This window comes from Anabas testudineus, chromosome 15 (genome assembly GCF_900324465.2).
Source record: "Anabas testudineus chromosome 15, fAnaTes1.2, whole genome shotgun sequence".
Lineage (NCBI taxonomy): Eukaryota > Metazoa > Chordata > Actinopteri > Anabantiformes > Anabantidae > Anabas > Anabas testudineus.
The window spans coordinates 8674347-8687089 of NC_046624.1; the positions used below are offsets into that span (position 1 = coordinate 8674347).

The 12743-nt window shown below is 44.3% G+C and overlaps 2 protein-coding genes across 3 annotated transcripts in view; one reads left to right on the top strand and one right to left on the bottom strand.

Moving 5' to 3' along the window:
* Nucleotides 1–8008, top strand: part of slc35f3b (solute carrier family 35 member F3b) — a 33723-nt gene extending 25715 nt beyond the window's left edge. For both annotated transcript variants that reach the window (XM_026356016.1, XM_026356015.1), the window contains 6 exons: nucleotides 1379–1721; nucleotides 4993–5212; nucleotides 6831–6956; nucleotides 7098–7290; nucleotides 7443–7532; nucleotides 7750–8008. In XM_026356016.1, coding sequence (XP_026211801.1) covers nucleotides 1379–1721; nucleotides 4993–5212; nucleotides 6831–6956; nucleotides 7098–7290; nucleotides 7443–7532; nucleotides 7750–7991 — 1214 coding nt within the window. In that variant the 3' untranslated portion in view covers nucleotides 7992–8008. The remainder of the gene's footprint in view (nucleotides 1–1378; nucleotides 1722–4992; nucleotides 5213–6830; nucleotides 6957–7097; nucleotides 7291–7442; nucleotides 7533–7749) is intronic.
* Nucleotides 8009–10282: 2274 nt separating this feature from the next.
* Nucleotides 10283–12678, bottom strand: LOC113158389 (5-hydroxytryptamine receptor 1D). The gene is made up of 3 exons (XM_026354287.1): nucleotides 12510–12678; nucleotides 11751–11911; nucleotides 10283–11599 (listed from the first exon to the last, which is right to left on the bottom strand). The coding sequence occupies exons 1-3, from the start codon at nucleotides 12676–12678 to the stop codon at nucleotides 10283–10285; spliced, it is 1647 nt and encodes a 548-aa protein (XP_026210072.1).
* Nucleotides 12679–12743: the final 65 nt, after the last annotated feature.

The following is a 12743-nucleotide window of genomic DNA, read 5'->3' on the forward strand; positions in this document are numbered from 1 at the left end:
GCAGGCGGCTACAGAAGATGCATGGTGCATGTTGTACAGCTGTTATGAAACGGAGCAGATGCGAGGTTGTTGTTTTCTTATTGCAAAGTTTTCTTCTCTGTGGAGAAGTGGTCTGTGTGCCTCAAAGACTAAAAAGATTTATTAGGGTTTTTCTACTTTTTCACTAACAACCTTAGCCAATATGGGTTCAAGCATCATCAGTACAAAGAGATAGCGCCTGATAACCTGTCTGAATCTCATGTATGAATAATGTAGCTATTATTATCTGCAGAATAAATTTCCATGTATATGGAAAGATCATCCTGAACGTTGCAAATGAGCTTATCAACGTTTTTACTTTTACATCTGATTATAAACCTATAACAGTGTTTGCTGTTGTTGTTTTTTATAGGCGACAATAGATATATTGTGGTATATCCCTACGTAAGTGAAAAGACTCGAAGGAACAAAATGACCTTGAACAGTGAATCAGCTTCGTGGGTGTGAGTGGGACTGAAAACAACAACAGGTCAACACTTGCTTCTATTCCCACATTAGTGAAGAAGTATGGACGCTGTCGGGTTTTGACAGGAGCAATAGAAACCGAAGTGTCGGCATGTGTGCCTTTGTGCGTTCAGGCACACACACGCACATGCACGCACGTAACCTACGAGGTGGAAAAGAGGTCGTCTTGGATTGGATATCAGATCTGCCCTCTTTTGTCCCCTGTCGGCTGCCATCTGTCACACTGGATCACCACATTTTCAACTCAGATGTCTGATTGATTTTCTTCAAGTTCAATTAAACTGAAAAAGCTGCTATTTTTATCTAGAAAAACCGAGACCTGAAGTCAGTTACACAGATAAAAACTGGATGAGCTGCCTAAATTTACTCAAAATGATAATCAGTGAATTTAAACAGTGTACATACAGTTGTGTGCAAAGTCTTAGTCCACCGCTGGCTTCGTTTTTTTAGCCATGTCATGACAAACAAATATATTCACTTCTCAGTTTTTACATTAGGACAACTAAAAATGCAAAACGTGGTTTCTTGGCTGTTCTCCTTCCACAAAGACTATTCCTGATGAAGCTTCTTCACACCATGGAAGGATCAGCTTTGCGTCCAAATGAAGCTGCCAGATGCTGAGCCAGGTCCGTGCTGGACTTCTCTCAAAGACGGAGCTCAGAGAAACTTCTCAGATTTCCTCTCCTGTGCGCTGTAGTTTATATAAAGTTGACCTATATTTCCTAAACAAAACAATATATCTTACAGGAATGCAAGTAAAAAGAGAAGTAATACAGTATATTATTGATTGAATTTATTCAAATGTGCATGAATCAGAATGGTTTCATGTGGCTTTCTGAAGGATTTGCACTAACGTGTATATGTTGATCTACAGGAGAAGACCGCACCAGGGAGAATGTGGTGGGCACCACAGACGCACAGTCGGCTGGCGCTGTGGGAGGAGCAGAGTCTGGCTCCAACAGACGAAGACTCCACTGCTGCATCAGAGTCACAATTGTGCAAGTGCAGAAAGCCCTGTGGGGAGTCGCCATGGTGATGTGCGTATGCTCGTCCTGGGCAGGCTCCACCCAGCTGGCCAAACTGACCTTTAAGCAGTTTGATGCCCCCTTCACCCTCACGTGGTTCGCCACCACCTGGAACTGTCTCTTCTTCCCCCTCTACTACGTTGGCCACCTGTGCAAGAGTCCAGAGAGGCAAACACCCAAACAGAGATTCAGGTGAGAAAGGTCTCACTGCAACAGAACAATATGACAGCAAGTCCATATTATTGATATGGTTTAAAAGAAGAAGAAAAGAAGGCTGTTTGTTTCTTATTCTTATGGCTAAAGCACAAACACGCGTGCCATAATGTAAAGTCAAAACAGTATTACAAAAACAGTCAGCTACAATCAAAGAGCTTTGTTGTCTTTCTGTTCTCACAGACGACGCACAGAATCCAATCACACAATTTCAAATTATAGAAAGAAAAACAATTTTCAGAATAGCAGTAGCCTCAGTCGACTAGAATGCAATACAGCAATTAGAAATCATCTTGTGGAAAGTTGTTTTCACTACTGATAACAAATAGTTAAAGCTCCCAGCTTCAATCCTCAGACACACTCAGTGAAGACTATTAAAGAGCCTAGAGAAAATATACATGTCGCGGCTCTATGCCGTTATAAACATGACAAGACCCAGAAAAAATAGTTTTAATTTAACATTTTAATGTACAAAGACATGTTCTGTACTCATTTGTTAGCCAGATTTGCCTCGTCATGTCTCTAAAAGCGAAAGAAAGGCGTAAATCGCTCTGACACAGGGGTCACAAATTTATGAGCTGGGTTAGATAAAATAAATCAGTTGAGGAGAGGCATGATGAAGGAGTCAGTTTCTTCAGAGCAGCATTAAGCACAAAAAATTGATGATTGATGAAGCTACATTTTCTAACACACCTCGTGCTTACAATTAGATCAGCAGTGTTCTCATATAAATTAGATGTGTTGCTAATCTCACTGAAGGAGCTGGAGTTGTTTACCCTCTATGTTTGCTGAGAATTATGCGCAGTCACTCCCTCAGTTCATATTTCATTTTCGGCCCACCACTTATTTATCCATCTATCCATCCGTGTGTTATCCTAACCTGCTTTTCATGTTAAGGGTCTCAGGAGGTGGTGGAGCCTATCCCGGCTGCCATTGGGCGAGAGACAGGGTACACCCTCGACCAGTCTCTCACAGGGATGACATATAGACACAGACAAACATTTACACCTATGTGCAATTTAGAGTCTCGAGATAACTTAACTGCATGTCTTCAGACTGTAGGAGGAAGCACCTGGAGAAAACCCACACAGACATGGGGGGAGGAACATGCAGACTCCACACAGAAAAGCACCTGGCGACCCATTAGTTATGCTGCTGCAGCAAACAGAAAGACTTTAGAGTTCAGTGTGTTAGAAGTGCTTTTTCACGGTTGAAACAGTCCATTAATCATTGTCTTTATAGGAAACTCTTATCTCTGCTGCCTCCTGTGCTACTTCAGTGCAAAGAGTGGAGGGGTGCTGTTAGGTGTGGTGGGTGGGTGGGTGAGTCAGGGGGATCAACTCTGTATTTCCAATGCACCTCTGGTGTAATTCTTCCTTTTCGAGGTCTTACACAACGATCTGGGGCTCCCTCTGCTCGGCCGGAGCTGAAGCTGTTGTGCTCCGAATATCAAAAACGCTCTCGTTCCTTTACGGTTCTTCAGATCGCACCTGCCGGTGAATCTCAAGACTGCGTCGAGAAACCAACGCCAAGAGTTGACAGCTGTAATAGCTGTGGTGTCTTTTCAAATAAAGATCTTAGAGGAGGAGACCTGACATTGGTAATAGCTGGGTTGTCTCCTCTCAGATACGAGTGGAGCCGACTTTCACAGTAATCGGCAGATGCTCTTTATTACACAGTATCCGCACATCACTTCTCCGGCCTTCAGCTGATTGTAGGTAGAAGAGACAGAAATATAAATTCCTTTAAATCTGCACATTCGGCTTATCTATTAGGGGTCAAGTTGAACTGTTCATGTTTAATACATATGAATGATATTAGGATGCAACAGGAGGAAAACAAGGAGGGTGATTCTTAATTCCTGAAAAGCAGCAGTAACACAAATTGTATTTATTAGGAAAAAACATCATATTTAATGTAGATTCTAACAAAGGACAAAACTTAAGTTAAGCGTTGAATTTGATTTTTGACCTTTAAAACAGACGCCAGATCCTTTTTTTTTGTAAATAAATTCCTTGTCATCATTTCTACTGCCTGGTTTCTATTGATTCTGATTTCTCCGAACCATACCCAGACAATATCGACTCGAACACCTTGCTTTGACATCCTGTGACTTTAAGGTGTAAGTTTTGATTTCATGAGCTGCTTCCGTAACACCTTCCTCAGCAGTGACGCAGAGCTCAGTCAATGCAGATTCACAGGTCTGACAAGTGCAACAGCAGAAGCACAAACACATCACAAATCGTTATCGGTTCTGGTTTGAAAGTGGTGTTTTTCCGGAGTCTGTAATGAAAAGATGATGAGAAACTTTAATGTGATTGTCACTGAGTTTGTGTTGCGTAAAAGGAGGGCGTGAGTAGTGTGTTTTTTAGTGCAGACTCAGCTCTCTGGAGATGATTCATAACAATGCTGCTCCTCAGTATCCAGCTCAACATAGTGGTAAATGTGCTGCCTGCCGCTCCTCGGTTATTGCTGCTTCATCGTTTCCACGGGGCCAGATGATTCAGGGGTAAAGTGTGTAACTCAAAAAGCACAGTAAACAGCAGCGGTGGAAATGTCTCGAAAATGCAGTAAGCTTATATTATCACTCTGGGGAAGGCAGAGCCGTGCAGTTCAGGGGCCGAGTACATATTTCTGAAACATAAAATGCTGCGGAGGAGCACAGTCAAGTGTTTTGATCCTGATACCTACTGGTATGGTTTGGTTCACCTCTTACGTACAGCGGGACTGTCAGCAGTAGCAGCATTTTCATCCATTTCAAATGTGTGAAACCTACAGAATCTCGTGGGAAGTTAAAGCTTTTAAATAGTTACCAAGGCTTCAGCTTTACTTCCATGAAGACTGAGCTGACTATGATCCTCATAAGTCATCCAAACGCTGTTGCATCAAGTTCACTCTTAAGTGAACCATCATCCAACATATCTGAGGTTTCATTAAGACAGGTGAGGAAATAATTAAACAGTTCAATTTTAATACCTTGTGGCAGATCTGATTGTTACTGTAAATACTGTATTTGCTAAGTGTTGGTCCCACGTGCACTGTAATACAGAGTTCCCTTAGATGTGACTCGTAAAGTGGGAATTACTTTACACACTCACAGACTCTCTAGTCTCTGTGGTATCATGTGACAGAGTTGTTTACGTTCATAAATACTGATTAAAGACCTAGGCTAAAATAATATTTACCAACTCTCATCTATGACTGTACCTCGTTTTCAGCATGCTCTGCTCTGCATTGTGTTTCTGCACAGGGAGTGCTGTAGGTTTTTCGGGGACGACGGGCTGACTCCCAAGGTGTTTTTCACCAAAGTAGCTCCGTTTGGTCTGCTGTGGATCCTCACCAACTACCTGTACCTGCAGGCCCTCAGGAAGATCAACACAACAGACGTGTCAGCACTCTTCTGTTGTAACAAGGCCTTTGTCTTCCTGCTGTCTTGGATTGTACTCAGAGACCGCTTCATGGGGGTCAGGGTGGGTACACCTCTTTGCTTTGTGTGGGAATGTTGAATGTGTCAGCTACACACACACACACACACGCGCGCATCACGGTCGAGTTGAGTGCACATAACTTGTGTGACAAATGATTTCCCACCAGCGATCACCGCGTCATTCAGCTGTGTCTCCTGGTGTGTGTCCGTGTGTGCACGCCTGCATGTTTGCCGCTGATTTTGTCTAAATAAGGAACGAAAGGATTAAGTGAAGGGATTTACATTGTGAATGGAGAATCTCCTGCTCTCCTCCTGCTGCACGCTTCAGATTCTCCCACATCTGCAGCCATCGTGCACTCTGCAGACTGGCTTTCCTTCCTCCACACTCACAACCACTCCCTTGTGCATGCCCCCTCTCCCCCGATCCATTATCTTCAATGAAAGGCCTCAGTAAGAGACAAACACTGTTACAATCCTGCTTCTCTTTTTCTCTCGTACATCCCTCGGTCTCCCTCTGTCTCTCTTTCTCTGTGGTGGGGATTGCAGTGTTTGGATGTCTGCAGCAATGCAGCGGATCTTGGATGGGTTTGTCATGAAAGTGAAGGAGGAGAGAGAGAGAGATGTGAGGAAGCTAAATCATCCTTGTTAAACAGGGACGTGGGTTGTTTCAGTGATACAGTGTACATAAAGAGGTGGCTCAGTTTTTATTGGCTCAGTTTGGTGGCAGCAGTAGGGGCGAGAATGAAGTGTACATGTTAGAAGAAAAGGACTTAAGATCCATTTGGTTTATGCGTTATTGTATTGGGATTTATCATTGTCACGTACTGCAGTAATAACACCGTAAGCTTGTGGAGGTGGCACTGTGCTTTTTTTTTTTTTTTTTCTCGTCTGACTCTCACACTGTGCTGGAGCATCTTAAGAAACTAAAACACTGACACAAACAGGGTTTCTGACCTTGTAAGCAAACAACTCTTCACTAGAAATGAAAGGTGTAGCTGTGACTGACAGGCATCCTGCAGTGCAGACAGAGCCATTTGGCCAAAGGTGCCCAAGGGCTTTGGCCAAGCAGAAATACACGGCTCATTTATCTTCCTGACACCTCCTTAATACAGAGCTAATCCACTCAGCTGGACTGCGCCCTGTCCCTATCGCTATTCTTCAGCTCACGCACCCCAACACGCACACACACACACCAATGCTGTGCATGTACAGTATTGACTCAAACGGTTTTCAGGGTTGGAAAGCAGGATGAAACAGATGGTTTGATGCAATGTTGAAGCTGTGATAATCACAGAGGCAGAGAGTGGGTGTGAGAAGTAGGGGCTGCTAGATTGAAGGGGGGGGGTATTTGGTTTGTAAACATGATGGCGGTGCAACAGAAATCAATGTCAGACAATCAGGCTAACGCTGTGGAGGCTGTGTGTCTTGTGTTGTGGAAGCACTTGCACTGGGAATGTGAGAACAGATCTAATTTGCATGTGCTTGTGTATGTGTGCACGGAAGAAAACATGTAATAAACAATAACAAGCATTACTCTGTGAGGTTGATGATTCCTGCCACGAATAACAAAGTAGACGACGCGGGCATCTTTATAACCAAGCTGTGAACAGCACATTCTCTACCCGCCACTCACCGATGTCCCTTCTCCTCTCTCTATGCAGATAGTGGCTGCTATCTTGGCCATAGCAGGCATTGTAATGATGACCTACGCTGACGGATTTCACAGCCACTCAGTCATCGGCATTACTTTGGTTGTGGCCTCCGCCTCGATGTCGGCACTTTACAAGGTATTTGCATTTGACTTCCAGGACCCTACCTTGTTGTGATACCTACAGAGATAGATCCTAGACACTGTTATGTAATGTAACACTCAGCTGACACAAGTTTGTGTCATTTGTATCGTGACACTGTTCCCTCTTTATCCTCAGGTGCTCTTCAAAATGGTCCTGGGCAGTGCCAAATTCGGAGAGGCCGCGCTCTTTCTGAGCATTGTTGGAAGCGCCAACTTTGTTTTCATCAGCTTCGTGCCGGTCATTCTCTATTTTACACATGTGGAGTACATAGGATCACTTGAAGACATCCCCTGGGCCTACCTCTGTGGGGTTGCAGCCCTGCTTTTTGGTATGGAAAGACGGCATTAGTAATATTATGTTAGTGGTAATGATACCGTAATGATTACATAACCCACGTGTGTACTCTGTGTGTACTCTGTGTGTACTCTGTGTGTACTCTGTGTGTACTCTACCACTGCCTGATTCTGCTTCTTCCCACAGCTTTCAACGTCCTGGTGAACTTTGGGATTGCCATAACATATCCAACATTAATTTCCCTTGGCATTGTCCTAAGTGTTCCTGTAAATGCAAGTAAGTCTCTCGGTTTCACCTCCCAATATTTGATCCTTATCTATATTTGATGAAGGATACAGTTTAAAGTAAATATGTTTTTTTGTTATAGTTTAATTAGTAAATGTATTCTTTGTGATGATTTACATTGCACTTTACATTAATAATTATTGTTGATCACATCATTTCCTTCCTAAATTCCTTCATATTTTCATGCAAATCTATCCTTATTTTTTAGTGGTGGACCTCTACACATGTGAAATTCATTTCAACACTGTGCGCCTCATTGCCGTGTTCATCATTTGCCTTGGATTCCTCATGCTACTGTTACCCGAGGACTGGGACCAGTGTATCATCCAGCTCAGCACCAAGCTGCGCAAACGTGACGATCCAGCAGAGGGCAGTGGAGAGGCCGGCACCGCCACTGGGCTCAACTGGAGAGGGAGAGCCAGGACCTCCATGTCCACATTTGCACATTGACTTCATGAATTCATGAACCGTTCACACACACAGAGATGCAGGGAGGGAAACACACAAACTCAGTGTCGGTATCAGGACATTTGGACTGTGCGGTGCCCTGCCTTCTCTGTCCCACACCTCCCTGGGTGTATGAAAGGATTTTAATCTGCCATTTGACCAGTAACATCTTGGAGAAGAGAGGAGAGGCACAGATTGTCTATCATTCATTCGGGCGTCCATTCCAGACGGGACCAGACAGAGTTGGTGCATGGATTCATGTCAGTTATGATCCCTCTTACCCAAAAGATGTAGTGTGACTGATTTAGTCATGTGCTCATGTTGCTGAACCTCTCAATCATTGCATTGGTTCACTGTGTCGTTGCGCCTGGGAAGACTTGCCAACTTGCCTGATGTTTTTTTCAGTTCAGACACTGCTTGACAGGCCCCACACCCTCTGTGGACCTGCTGGCTCTAACATACACATTCACACACCTTATAGATCCAAAGAAGAATGCCTAAAAATGCTGAATGCCTGAAAACTAAAGGGAGGCCCACAGTGGGGGTCCCTCAGGTGTAAACTTAATGACAAATACTTAGTGCCTTTAGTGCACTGTACATAGCTGAATTTCACACCTTGGAGCTGTTGACCCCGATTGGCTCATCTGGTGTGAAGGGACCTGTCCGGACATCTGAGGATCAATCTGATCCGAAGAAGCTTTACAACATCTCTCTCTCTCTCTGTTCATCCTTAGAGGAGAGGTTCGGTCCTTAACGGCCACACTGATCGGCCCCCCCTACGTTTATGTGCGTCCTGGGGCTAAACTCCCACTCTGCCAACTCTGACATCCGTTACTCACAGCTTAGTCACGAGAGATCTAAAACCAGTATCTCTGTTGCATTAGCTTTCAGTACATGAGATGGTTGAGATCTACTTGACAGCTGGGACTGGCTCCAGCCCCCCTGTGACCCTCTGGAGGATAAACAGTATCACTAAAAGATGGATGGAAAACACATGAGTGCTTCTAGTTCATCCATAAAGCACTTGCTGCAAATCCTCTGTATCAACATTATTAACTAGGCAATATATGTATTTGAGTTTGCTGTCAGTCAGATCATGTTAAATTAGATTTTTTAACCCATGTCATTAACGTGCAAACTAACTAGTAGCTCACTGTCTTGATTTATGCGTCAGGCATCCTGAACTTTGGATGAACTAGAAGCAAATGTACAACATTTTATAATTAAACAGACCAGGAAGTAAAACCCAGGATGTCCCCCTTTAAATATCAACCACAGCTGTCGTTGAGCCTACCTTTGAATTCCCATCATATTTAACTGTCTGGACTCATATTCACACAAACCCATTCAGGGCAGATACCTGTGAAGTTGTTTTATTTCTGGGCAGAATAACAGACTGTAAAACTGCCTCACTGTGGCTCGAGGTGAGGTGCGTTGACACATGAGAAAGGTTCACGTTTGTCCCGCTCTGCTCTTTGTCAAAGTCTTACCCTTTGTCATCTATCATATTTCTGAGGCAAGTTAACGGCCAAGACGAACCCGAGAGCGACTGAGGCACACGCCTTGAAAAACGGCTGGTGGAACCTCTGCCTTGTTGTGAATGTATGAACATCACTCAGCCACACACGCCCGCTACGTGCTGTTTGTTACAGTGCCACCACCGACTGCTGCAGAGAGACTCTTTAATACTATCCTTTACGCATTCATCATGAGTTGCTCTGTTGTTTTTTTGTTTTGTTTTTTTAAACGAACTCTCGGCGTATCGTACAGGACTTTTTCTATTTTTTCATTTGGTTGCTGACTGACCTTGAGGGGACGTCTACAGGACAAGCATGCACATGCTGTATGAGCAGTTACAGCTGACCAGTCCACTTCACTGCCTTTTCTTTGTTTTGCAATAGAATACATTAGCACTGTTTCCCATTGTCATTCTCTATGACAATAAATAATAATATTGTATTCCTCTGGAATTATTGCTAGACATACATGTAAACCTTTGTAAGGAATGATGATTTTTACACTGAGATGCAACATATGATTATCACATTAGGGGAAAAAGTATTTAGGACGGGAATAAATGACGGGATTATTAGATCTGCTGTTGGTGTCTGCGAGTGTAATCACATGTGTAAAAATATAAAAGATTTCTTTTCAATACATTTCCTCGTCTGGGTTTGTTTTCTTCTTTCAATTTATTGTTTATTAGAAAAGAATCAACACATTATCTGATAATCAGAAGTCAAGTCCAGGGCCACGTGAGATTGTTTCCAGCAACAACATCTGCAGCTAGAAGACTAACAAACATCATGCTCGACTGTCACTGTAATCTGGCCATAGAAGAAAGTGGCGTGAGGGTCCTTGGTCAGAGCAGAGAATGGTAGTCTGCTGTGCTCCTGTGAGCGAGAGGGAACCTGCAGGCAATCCCCCCTCCTGTCGCCACCTGCGTCGTTCCACGCGGAGGATGAGGAGGTATTTTCAGGGTGACACATTTTGCATAGGTGCTCCTCAGAGTGTTGTTTGAAGTCAGCGCTGACAGTAAAAATGGAGGAGTTGTACTTGGAGTCATCACAGTTTGAGCTCTCGGTGCTTGAAGGCAGACCAGGAGGGGTGTTGGTCAAAGTGCAGGGGTCGCTAATCCTGCCGTCATCTCCCTCAGCCCTGATCTCCACCCCCCTGCCCACCACGCTACCTAAGCGTGCGCTTAATTTTTGCCTGAGTCCCTGAAGAGCACCCTGGAAACGCTTGCTCAGCAGAGCGTACAATAGAGGATTGATGTCAGAGTTCAGCAAAACCAGCCAGTAGGAAAAGGTGACAGCAGAGGGCGGGACAACATTTGACTGTCCTGAGATTGCAGTTTCTGCAGCCTGAACCAAGGCCACACCGATGTACGGTGTCCAGCAGAGGAAAAAGGCTGAGATGACCAGGAAGAGTCGTACCACTCCATGGTGGCTATGATGGTGCTGGGAGTTGTGCAGGGGCGGCTGGGAGGCACTCTGAGCCAGGAAAGAGAAAAACCGTCTGGATGTGGGGTTGCTCTGCTCTGCAGCAGAATCAGGTAGAACAGTACGGATATAATCTCCCTCCTGTCTAGTGACTTCAGACACAAACTGTCCACTCACGTGATAAATCAGTCTCGACGGGCTGTGGAGGTCCCCACAGTGCTGGTGAGATGAATCGCCAGGAGGGAAGGTAGAGTTTGGATTTCTGCTGCGCTGGACAGAGTCCTCCAATATGTGAATCCTCCTGGCATGGCTGCGGGCCACTTTGACAATATTAATGTAACAAAAGAGGATGACCACTGCAGGTACGAGGTAGGAGAGAGCAGCCATGAAAGCCGTGTAGCTGGGGCTGTTGGCCCAGTTGACTGCACAGCTGTACATGGGAACTACATAGTTGATGGAGCCCCAGCCCAGCAATGGAGGGAAACTGGTGGCCAGAGCCTGCAGCCAGATCCACAGGACCACAGCAGAGGTCCTCCACAGAGTGCAGCGGGAGCTGTAGTGCAGGCAGTCTATGATGGAGTGGTAGCGGTCAAGAGCAATAGCAGCTAGTGTCAGTACGGAAGCTGTGCAATACACAGAGGACGTGTAACCCACATATAAACAGAGGTCCTGTCAGGCAGGAAAGAGACAGCACATCATCACACACACACACACACACTCAAGGGTCAACATGAGATGATATAATATATACGAGACCAGCTTTCACTGTGATGTTACGTGTCTATAAATCATTTTGTGGTAGTGGACAGATGTGACGTACAGTACAATTCACCCATCCAGGGTTCATGACGGATAAAGCAACAAAAGGCATGACTCCGAGGCCCACAAGGAGGTCACTGACAGCCAGGTTCATGATCAGCATTGACGTCACAGAGTGGAAAGTCTTGGTTGCAGCCACAATAACAATGACAAGAATGTTACCTACATAGAAATACAACATCACACACGACAGTTAAATAGAAGTTTAAAGGCTGGTTGGAGAAAAACTTTTGAAATTCTGAAAATTGCAGAGAAAAAAAACATTAAAGAATAATACGAACTTCTACTCTGAGGTGTTATCTCTCTGCATTTAATGAGCCACCTTGCATGTTCCCTTTGTTAAATAAATACAGGGCCGGTTTTTCAGAAGTAATTATGGATTTCTTCAGATATTCAATTCTAATTTCTTTTTAATACTTCCATTGAAAAACAACAGAGGCTGAAGACGACTTAGATTCAGCGTCTTTCCTGAAATCTACTAACTAAGTTGTTATTTTCACACACTGCGTTGTTCTTCGGTTATTACTGATCTATAAAGCATTTGTACATTATTATTCTAAATTTAAGCCACAAATAAGAAGGAAAACAAATCATGCTGAATTAATTGAACATGTGAAATCATGCAGGATATGAAGACATGAATAATCTGACTCTAAATCGGTCGATGTGGTTTATTAGTCTATGACAAAGTAGCAGCTTGACTTCATTTAATTTATATTATTGATTATAATAAATTGAATATTAACAGGAAGGTTTGTACCAGTCACTGCGCCCAAACACATCAGCACCATTAGGATCTCCAAGACCAGCTGGGTCTGTCCGGACAACTCAAACCCTGCTCCCCCAGTCAGGCTCGCGTTGGCAGCAGCTGCTGCCGCTGCCTGCAGAGGAGACCCGAGCTCCAGCCAGGAGCCACCTAGGTCCCCCATGTCCCACTCAGATGCACCGTCCTCACATGACCAACCAGCAACACACCTGACCTAACGGAGGAAAA

Bases quoted from the DNA above. Each gene is read 5' to 3' on its own strand.
- LOC113158389 (XM_026354287.1), bottom strand. From the start codon at position 12,678: ATGGGGGACCTAGGTGGCTCCTGGCTGGAGCTCGGGTCTCCTCTGCAG. The intron at 11,912-12,509 runs GTACAAACCTTC...ATTTCTATGTAG, and splicing joins GTGTTTGGGCGCAGTGACTG to GTAACATTCTTGTCATTGTT. The intron at 11,600-11,750 runs GTACGTCACATC...CCTGCCTGACAG, and splicing joins CTGGATGGGTGAATTGTACT to GACCTCTGTTTATATGTGGG.